Genomic DNA, 11,015 nt, shown 5'->3' on the forward strand with positions numbered 1-11,015 from the left:
GGGCCTTGCATCCTTGTCCCATCTGCTTGGTCAAGGCAGAAGACCTCTCCAAGCTCGAATTAACGGCTCCATTGCAAACAACAGAACACTCTCAAGCAGTCTATCGTAAGGCTGCTTCCCACCCAACCATAGAGCGCCGAGAAGAAGAACTAAAAGCTGTTGGCCTTCGTTACGTCGAGGTAGAGTTCACCATCACTTAAATCTGTCTCCGAGCTGTATTCCGGACTTAAGCTCAATTGCAGAATGTTTTCTGGAAGATTGGACTTCACAGTGGCCTGGGGGGGGATCATCTGTTCAACCAGCTCAAACGACATGTTGAACTCCTGGGGGCTCGGAAAACCGCTATGCTCGACGAGCAGTACGGACTGTCCAACAATTACGACCAATTACTCATCTCAAATGGCAGATTCAACGCACTCCCCTGCTGGCAGAACCTTAATCACTTCAGCGCTGTTTCGACCGTAAGCTTCAACGACGGTAACAAGCATCGGAAAGGGTATTATCTTTGCCGCACACAACATTCTCACAGGTCCCCTGGGTATATTCCTTCTTCAATGCATTCACAGCTATCTGGTGGTGGATACATACCTAGACTTTGGGGTCCAGACTGCAAACGCGGTGGAAGATGGTCGGAAAGAGCTCCAGCATTTCGGTCAGCTTATCCAGGTAAGTTTAACTTCGAAAGTCATTATGAGCCAATTGATGTTGCCTGACTACGGTTAGAAATATTCAGAGAAGTGCAAGGATACACAAATGGAGAAGAACTGGACCTTCCCAAAAGCACACCTTCAAAAGCATGCATTTGACGACATTCTCCGAAAAGGCGCAACCAAAAATTTCGGGACCAAGATCGATAAGTCGATGCATGGTCCTGTTCGAGACGCCTACCACAATTTGACCAACGGCAAGGATGTGGCTCCACAGGTGTATCTTTTGGTCCCAAAACAATATAATCATACTAACAGTGTCAATATCCGACCAGATCCTTCGTTTTGTCCACCGCAGCACTGTTGGCACATATATTTGTAAACAAATCGAAGACCTAGACGCGTTAAACGAGCCTAGGAAACCGACAGAAGATCCCGAGGCTTCAGAGCCAGACGACTCCGAGTTGGTTGGAAATAGTCTTCTAGGCGGAAAGCAGAAAAAGCTCTCGTTCTCAATGCTTGAGCAGGAGCACAATCAAGATATGGGTTTTCAACACTTCCGGACGAAGTTCACTTCCTTTTTAAACAACTTCCTGCGTGCATTTGGCCATGCAACAATAGACGAACCACCTATCAGTTTTTTCCCAGAAGATCATGTCAGTATTCTGAATCCTCGTTATTTGATTCAGATAACACACACTGAAATCCGTTCTGCTAGATTCTCCCTTATGATTTCATCCAAGTTCATTTCCAATCTTTAGATGACTGGATGGAAACTGACGACTATCTGAGATGCTCTTCGAATTTCCATAGGCACCCTCGATATGATGCTGTCTTTGTTGGAACAACAACAAGTGTCGTCATAATGCGGTTGGTCTACATTTTTTCCATTGAACTGAAACAGAAAACCTTCCCATTTGCATTGGTTCAGCCACTTGATGCTGTCGTCATCAATCAACCAGAAAAGGACCGACTTCTTGGGCTACACCGTATTCGGGCAAAGCCTCAAAGAGAAACCGAGTTTATTTCGATCCATTCAATCATCTGTAGTGCTTTATTGGCACCTGCTTTTGACACTGAGAGGGGGAAAGGCGTCGAAGAGTACATGATAATGGATGTAACAGACCCCGATATGTTTTTGAGAGCTAAAAATATGTAGTTTCGCCATGGCATTGAAACGATCCAAATCTAAGTCTAATGTGACATCAATATTGTGTCACAGAAGTGTTCTCACTCAACGACGACCAAACGACAACGTGAAGGGAGACTGGTTAACTGACATAGTGAGTATAGGACTATGCTATAATATATGTAGACTAAACAAGAAGGAATTATAAGGCAGCAAGGTGATCATACAAGGCCTTATAAGGCGAATATAAGGCTATTGCCTTATAAGGCACCAATTTTTTTTCCGACACCCTGCATCCCTGTCTCTGGCCATAGAGGAGATGGTTATATGTCTCTTCCGGTCTGGGCACTACTGTCAAATTTTATTCAATTCGAATGCCAAAAGTAGTGTGACATCTAATACGAATTATTTCCTAATTAGGAAGTTCTTGGCGCCAGCCCGGAACTGTCAAAAATTGCCTTTTTGGGAGAGGTTTTCGAGCAAAATGATATGACATGCAAAAAAAAATCGAATTTTATAGCTAGTGTGACATGTGACATGCGAACTGAATAAAATGCTACAGTACTCCTAGCCTTCTAGCACTCCTCCCCATTCCCCTATGCTGCAAGTTGGGCTTGGCATTGGACCTGACATACACCACCAACCCAACACAATATTGAACTGATGTCAGTCCTTGATGTTGTACAGATGTTAGTCTTGATGTTTGTTGGATGTTGGCATAACTTGCCCTGGATATCTAGGTATAATATCCAGTAGATGTTAATAGGGGATCAAGCTGATGTCAGGCAGAATGTAGTACAGATGTTCATTCCTGATATTGGGACAATATGTACACAAAATTTGCATAATTAATAAGTACGTGTCCGTTCTACAGGTACCCGAGCACTCCTCCGGGGAGCTGTAGCTGTCCCTTGTATCTGCTGCCGCTTAACAGGTGAATAGTCTCTGTCTTCCATGTCATCAACAAACGGCACTTCCTCTTCCTCAACATCACTTTCACCCTCAGGTACCAGCTCGGGAACCTCATCTGGGTCCACAAGGTCGAAGATATCCTCACCCGACCCTTTCTCGGCTGCCTCTACCTCAGCATCAGCCTCTGCGGCAGCCTGCTCAGCTTGCTTCTTTTTCTCAGCTGCTTTTGCTCGTCGCTTCTCTGCGGCTTTATCGCGATTTGTCATTCGAAGCTGCTTGGCTTTGGCAGCGGTCTCGTTGTGAAAGCTCCAGCGATCTTCGTGCAGTGGCTTGAGGTGAGTAAAATGTGCAGGTAAAAATGCGGCGAAGCTCCATAAAGTTGTATAGGCCCGCCAAATTGAGAATAAAATATTCATCATCTGTGTGCCGAACCAACAGCTTCTCTCGAGTCGTTTCCTCGCGTTCCTGTCGTTCTCTTCCCAACACCACTGGTTTGCATCTCCCTTGTCGGCAGTCATGCTGAACAGAGCACATAAACTGCAGCGCATCCGCTGCAAGTACAACAAATGACTCAATGCCATCTCGGGTGATGTCCTCGCCCCGTGGCCGCCTGATAACTGGCCAACCAAGATCGGCATGCAATTGTTCAGTGCAGACAAACTGTTCGATGCCAACAACGGTCATTGCCCCCACAAGGATCTCCACAACACGACCGAGAATGGGCTTCCCGAACGCATTTGACGCATAGACCCAGCTGCCCGAGCGGATAACATCACCGTTCTTGGCAATAATGGTGAGTGCAAACCGCCATTGGCTATTGGCGACTGGCTCATCTCCGAGATTCACGCGCCAGTGTAAGCAAGACTTGGTCTGTGACCACATCACCGGTGGCTGCTTCTTCTCCGATGATAAACGAGTTTGCCCAGGTTGGATAGGCTTCGGAGGAGCCCAGCCAAGATGACGTTGGAACACTGGGTCATCATGGAGGAGACGCAGAACAGCATTGCCAGCATGTACCCAAACATTTCGTCTTGCATCATACCATGTCCCGCCACATAACACATGCCGGACACGCTCGATTGATGCAAATTTTGTGGCAATATCACGACTTGGTGAGAGACGGTTGCTCTCCGGACAGAGCAAGCTCTGAAGATGGCATTGCAGGACTCGAAGATTTCTGTGGCGAATCGGATCGCAGGTCCAAACCGGCGGATATTGTCAGGAAGGTGCGCCAGGAGATGCAATTTGATTTTGACAAGGATTCGGAGTGGATCGACAGCATCAAATGCATCTAACAGATTTGCGATGGCGATCTTCAGGTCGGCGAGATAGATGTCCATGTCATCAATCTCTGGAATCCAGAGACGCGCCCCGAGGTCACCCGCTGCTTTGATGAGACCAAATTGCTCTGGTGAGCAGATGTCGTGTACAGCAAACGCAAGTGTCTGCATCAACGTCTTGAAATGCTTGCCAATCAAGCTGTTGCGATACTGGATGATGTAGGCGGCGCGGATTGGCGGAATTGTGAGGCCCGAAATGTCTGTCGACTGCAATCGGATTGCAAGCAAGCAACGGTCGGACTCGGACCACTGTTTGGTGTTCATGAAGTGCCAGATGTACTTCATAACGCCAAGCAGCACCGTATGCAGCACCTCAACGGGGGGTGTCTTGGGATGGATCGAGGCCAGTGATATTGAGGAGGGGGTTCATCTTGTCACCTCTGCAAGTGTACGATCAATCCAGAGCTGGGTCAGCTTGTCCTTGGTGCCGGTGCTGGTCTGCTGCTCTTTGATGGACTTTAAGTCGCCCTGCACAGCAAGCGCCAACTGGTTTTCAAGACGTTGGACGTGTTTGCACCGCTGTACGTTTGACATCCAACGGCAAATGGCAACAGTGATAAACGTCCTCGGATGTCTTCTCGATTGTGCTCCCGCCCCAATTGCATTTACGACACGGATAGTTGCCGTTGCAGCCAATGTGGCTTGATTCTTCGGACTGTTGGGGGTTGTCGCCGGGGAGACTTGGCGGGCGAAGAATAACCACTGTCTTCTTCCGAATGTGAACATTGTAGCAGTGAATCGGATCGTCTTCAGTTGCTTTGACAATATCCCGGATTGCAGCAAACTGCTCGGCACACGATGCATGCTGGGAACTCGATACAAATTTGACATTGAATTCCTGTTGCAGCAGTCGCCCCGGAAGATTTCCATTGCGAACGCAAGTCACTAGGTGCTTGTCCCACTGCTTCGAGACGTTGCCAGAAGTGTTGTCCTGGAAGATATCGGCCATGACAACGACCAGATCCTCATCTTCGGCAACCTTGGCGCGGAGAGGATTGGGCATCGGCGGAGCTGGACTGGACGCCGATGACCAACGGAGAGCACCATCTCCCTCTGCCGCCAGCATCTCGATCACCAACGTGAAATCCCAGTCGAGTTCATCGACAGGGAAACTCTCAATATGTGCATTTTCATTGTAATGCCAGCACCCGTCGACTGAACGTGTCACCGTCTGGGCATCGGTACTGAGCACTCCGTTCCGGACCACGAGACTGCGTGGAATTACAAATGAGCCGTCATGTCGCCGCGCCAGCTCATCGACCCAGAAACGCCGTTGACCGCGAGAAAACATTGGTGTGAGTTGAGTTGGCTCATATTCCTTCCAGCGCTCTGCCTGCCACGTTTCGGAAATTGGCTTCCCTTTGCTGACATCCTCGGGAAAGAGGTGAATGTGCTGGGCGACGACAGGGTTTGCAAAATCCCTCGCAATTGTCGCGCGAATGTCGTTGATATAGAAGATATTTCCGAGAGACGTGCGGATCTTTTGTGGCTCAGAAGCGATGGTATTCTGGAAGGAGCGTTGGACTGTTCGAAGACGCTTGAGGCTTGGTACATTCGGCATACCGAGACACTGAGCAAAGCGGAGTATTACACTCATTTGAGTGTTGCTGAAACGGCATCACGCGAGATTGTCCATAACATCCAGCAGCATTATCTGTGAGTTGATTTAGATTCCTCTGCCAAACTCACAAATGAAAGCCTCTCACTGTCTTGTTCGGATAGGGAAAGCAGTTGTTATTGCCCTCGTCAGGATCGACAGTCGAATCCTCGCTCTCGAGCGGGTCATCATCCGAGGCTTCGTGATCGGAATCTGTCAAATCTCCCTCTTCCTCTTCCTCCATCCCGAGCTCCCCCCGCGCAATCGCGGCGGTCAACAGGCGTCGATAGCCCTCCCGAATCGAGTCCTCACCCGCCAGAGCCTCTTCCTCTGCCTGCGCCGCTGCCTCGGCTGCCACGTCATCGGCCCGAACCTCCATGAGCCGCTGCAGCTCAAACGCGGGCTCCGAATCATCGATTTGCATTGCGTCGTGCAAGTCGCCGCTTGGAGATGGGAACATGGCAAGATCCTCGTTGCGCACCGCCGAAACACTGTGGGTCCGGGGCTCATATGCAGTGAATGCAGTGGCGATGTACGGGCGCGTTGAATCGCTGCGCTTCAGCTTCTTCTTCGCGCGCTCGGTCCCGATAATTGGTAGCTGCCTGCACATGGGCGCCAACGGTCAAGTGTTGCTTGCCGCTTGTGTACTTGATCCAGCCACCAACCCGCCCCTTCCCTTCTGCATGGCATATTTTGCAGCGGACCCGCAGCCCATCTGAAGATTCCTCGAATATATCTGGTAATGATTTCAATGTTATGTCCTCCCAAAGTTGACTAACATACCATCTGGCGCCTTCCAAGGTGCCTTCGGCATTGTAGCGCCTGCGCAGATGTGGAGCAACGGTGGTCTGGGTGGCGGAGAGTGGGTGCTGGAAGAAGATGTGACGAAGAAGGGGTGATTGTGAGAGAGGACAATGCGACGCAAATGTGACGCTCCCTTCTCAGACTTGCACTCAACCTTCACCAAATATCACCATGGTCTCCCTTCTCGAGATGCAGCGGCGTGCCAACGCATCCCAAAACGACCAAACCCTCTCACCGTCGTCGCCTCTGACACCATATAACAGCGGTGGACGATTGGCAGCCTCTTCTTCCACTCTGTTGACGCCATCGCCATTCCTGCCACTGTCCCAGGTGCCCGAAACTCAACGTCTCCCCCCGCTGGTGCCACCGGCAGCCTTGACGCCTCTGACCATTGCCCAACGCGTGGCATTTGGTGAACGGGCGCTCAAGAAGGTCAAGCTCTCCGAGGAGTCGCTCCCAGTTGTTCGCGAGTTCCTTGAGGTGTGTTGCTGCTGCGCTTCTCGCAAATCGTTCATTTTTCTCTTTCATAGACGTTGCATCCGGAGGAACGCGAAATCCTGTGGTTTATACGCGATACCAAGGCCCAAGAAGACTTGAAAACTACGGCCATCAAGACCGCCGAAAACTGGAAGCCCACAACCGCGCAGAATGTACGAAAACTCACGGCTGTTCGCAACACAAACTAATAACGAGCTCAGACTACGATGCGGATATATGCGCAAATGCTTGTCATGCTCCCCGATCTCCACTTCTTCCATGCCAGTCTTGGCAAAACCATTGCGGTGTGTGCGCGTTCGTCAGCTCGTTGATTCTCACTGATATTCTATACACAGGGGGCAATTCTCCTGAAGAACCGATACGGCTTTCCCACTGATCAGAATGATGCATATGACGCCTTCGTCGCTGCCTGTGATCGCCAGGCAACTCTCGCGAAGAATGCATTGAAGTCCAAGGTGTGTCTCCTCTTTGAATCAATTGCTTTCATATCCTGATGTCGTTGTCCGGAGATTCTCGTCTCCATCATGAAGAAAACCCCCATCGCTCAGCTCGCCGATGAGCTTATCCGTGCATTCGGCCCAGAGCTTAAACACACACTCGAGCTCCACCACCGTGTCGCATTTATCGTATGTGTTGTCTTTGATTCATTCGCATCACCTGATGAAATTCAGCGTATGCATGTGGAGAATAAGCACCCACCGTACAAGTTCTGGTCTACGGTTGACGACGACCTCGAGGAGCTGTATGATGCGACACCAGAGGAATATGTACGGTAAGTTTAATTGCTTAAACGGTGTTCCACCTTCAAGTCTCAAGTTTGTTGATGGAGTTCAGGTCGTTTCAATACGGTTACACGCTCAACAAACAGAAATACCCCACCAAACCCGGTTCCAAGTCCGACAGTTATCCTTTCGGCGATGGCGTGGGCGCGACGTCTAAGCCCTGGGTCCAAAACCTCAATTCAGCAGCCAAAAAAGTAAAACGCGGGGATCCGACAACGCAGAGCCGGGCTTTCAAGCGCAAGGTTGGGCAACGGGACGACACCGACGATGAGGAGGATGGTGGGTCAGGTGGTGGTGATGTAGACACGGGGGTTGAGGATAGTGCACATGAGGACCAGCAGCAAGATGATATTGACGATGCTGCAAGCTCCTCGGCATCCAGTGAAGCGTAGAATATATGGTACTTGTCGTTCGTACTGCATAATGCAAAAACACGTGGTCATTTCTTTCAAGCCGCTATAAAAACAGGGAAAAAATAAGAAAAAAAATATTCAATTTGTGAAATGGTACTGGGTACTATCAGCTACCAATCACAGTCTTGATGTCCTCTCAACATCCTCTGTCGGCACGACATCACACAGATCCAATATTTGGATTCTGTTCAGATATCATGCCGACTCACGTCCGACATTATGGTATGATGTTGTGTGACATTTTGCCTCGACATCCACTAAATATCACCACAGGTTGGTGGTGTATCATTCTCAGTCACGTGCTTCCCACATTGAAGACACTGACTATGACTCAAACTATGAAAAACTTAAAACAGAACTTTAGCTTTGAAACTAAAACTCTACTCTAACCTCCTCATAACTCAACATCCTAGACTGAATACCATGCAAGTTCAGGGTGATTCAACACAGAAAATGTAGGAAACACTATTGCACTTTCAAACTCAAATGTACTCAAGTCAAACAAACGAGATCAAAATATTAGATCAAGAGATTCAGTAAATCCAATAGATGAAAAAAAAAATCAAACAATTAAACAGTTGTAAATTTCTCAGAAGAAAGGTTGGTTTGTACATCTGCAAGTCTAGCCAGTTCTGACAAACAGATTTCTGTTCCAGTAGCCAATCAAATTGGGTTTCACTTCATTGGTTGCCTTTCCTCTAGCTACAAGCCTCTATATATACTAATTTCCAGTGCAAAAGGCTGTACAGTCACAACAAATATCCTAGCAACAATACAGGAAAGCACTGCTTAGTTGTCTTATCTTATCAACCAGGGCCAAAATAAAAGGTTTAAAAGGCAAAGAAAAAGGTTTCTTAAACCCAGGGTTTGACAATAAAACCTGTATTCCAAGGCTGTGAAAGCTCTCTGGGGTTTACACCAATTTCCCCTGGAACAATTAGCGGGCCCAGGATGTACCACCATGGCGGCCATCCTGCAACTATACAATGCTCCTCCAAAAAAAAATAGCACAACAGCTCCACTGTTGCCTAGCAAACACATAGCATTGCTATGCCACAGGTTATTACTATGGTAAACCACAGCTCTATTCTTATTCTTATTCTCCTAGTGATAAAGCATCTGAATGCTTGGACATTGGTATATTTAAGATTTAATCATTCCTTCATATCCTTGTTTAATCCATTACTTAGTATTTGGATTGACTGACAGTTTTGGACATAATTTCAGCCCTCTGAGATGTCAACATAGTATTGTTCTCTAGTTATCTTGGGTGTCCTGTGTATTAACCAGGAATACCATGAAAATATTATAATTGAAAATTTCACAGTATGCTCATTTTGCCATCCCATCAACATCTGTGTTGCCCCCTTCTGAGGTGCCTATTCCCCATGGGCCATTGTCATGTGCTACATGTTGCCGGCCCTCAGTGGCCCAGCACTAGCGCTGGAGAGGAGGGGCTGGTCTTATCCATGACAATACTGCCCAGGCCTTCTGTGTCAGCGACAGACAAGCAGAATATAGTCAGCTACCTAGCAGGTGGACCCTTAGAGTTTATTCTCCTTATAAGGGCAACCCTGGAGACTGTGACAAAAGCCTAGCAGGGGGAGGATCCAAAGAGAAGAAACTCGTCCACCTGCTAGGGTGCCAACTATATACTGGTCATCCGTAGCTACCAACGTAGAGCACAGAAGGCCTGAGCAGTGGCGCAGGCTCTGTCCCAAGGTGATCGTTGGGAGGGTTTTGACGGATCAGTGATTGTGCGGGCAAAGGAGGCCGAGGACAAGGGTCAGGGTGGGTTGGAGTGTCTGAGGGGGCCTGGGTCAAATGCACCTTGGATGCGCTCAGAAGGTCTGAAGGAGGCCGAAGCGGGGTTCCCCTAACACTCTTTGGATCTGTCACAGATAAGACCCGGCCCGTCCACTCCGGTGCTGGTGTCGGGCCACCGCGGGCCTGCAACACGCAGCATGTGACGATGGGGAACATGCACCCCAGTAGGAGGAATGCACACGTGGGAAGCACGTGACCGAGAACAACGTGTCGAGCCGTTGCCGAGCCCAACTCGACACCAGGGGACTGGGAGGAGTGCTAGGAGGTTAGGAGTAGCGCCTGGCCCACAAGGGGATGTATGATCGTCCCCTCTGCGGCCAGGAACGGGGGCGAGGAGGAGCAGGAGAGGCCAGGGTGTCCAATCACCCCTTTGTGGGCCCGTGCATATAATGTGTGATAGCATACCATGTACTCTATCACTTAGATTGTCTGAAGAACTACCTGTCTCCGTGCAAGGAGGTGCCAACGACTCATCGGGCCCAACACGACCCGATTCAAACCTTCAACCACCGACAGCGACAAGGGACCAAGTTAACAGGCCCTTTCGGTTTCAATCTACCCCGCTCGCCGTACCCGCAGGCCCGACGATCCGTCTGTTCTGCTCCGGGCGCACGTTCTTAGGAGAAGTCCTTGTACGGCCCGACCCGCAGTCTGACAGGATCCTCCTCTGCTACAGTTGGGGACAAGTAAAGCCAGCAGAAAGAATATAAGTGATAGAAATATTATGAAAAATTTGTGGGAACCCACCCACAAATTTTCAGCCAATTTCATCATGCTGTTGGGTCACAGTGACATGATCTTTCATTGAGCCAATCAAATCTTGGCCACAAGCACTTAAATCCTATAGATTTAGATCAAACAGGGTACCATTGGAATCATCTCAATTAGTAGAGTCTAAATTTGCAAAAATTGAGGAAATTCAATATCACACTGGCCCACAATAGGGCCATCAATATCTGGGTCACATAAGTAACACTTCTTAACATATTGTGAGTACCTGCTGGAAAACATGAGGCTGCCACATGTTTGAGCAGTGCAGACAAGCTCTCTCTTCCTCCTCTCATGC

The 11,015-nt window shown here is 48.9% G+C and overlaps 1 protein-coding gene across 1 annotated transcript; it reads right to left on the reverse strand.

Annotated features, from left to right (window-relative positions):
• Positions 1 to 2,624: 2,624 nt before the first annotated feature.
• Positions 2,625 to 6,439, reverse strand: MIND_00639900 (uncharacterized protein; the record flags this gene model as incomplete). The annotated part of the gene is made up of 10 exons (XM_037363135.1): positions 2,625 to 3,207; positions 3,260 to 3,832; positions 3,895 to 4,355; positions 4,407 to 4,547; positions 4,591 to 5,535; positions 5,592 to 5,598; positions 5,651 to 5,682; positions 5,735 to 6,227; positions 6,274 to 6,361; positions 6,409 to 6,439. 10 exons carry the CDS (start codon positions 6,437 to 6,439, stop codon positions 2,625 to 2,627), a joined length of 3,354 nt encoding a protein of 1,117 aa, XP_037221056.1.
• Between the last annotated feature and the right edge of the window lie 4,576 nt (positions 6,440 to 11,015).

This window comes from Mycena indigotica, assembly GCF_014461135.1.
Source record: "Mycena indigotica strain 171206Taipei chromosome Unknown Mind.scaff0005, whole genome shotgun sequence".
NCBI lineage: Eukaryota > Fungi > Basidiomycota > Agaricomycetes > Agaricales > Mycenaceae > Mycena > Mycena indigotica.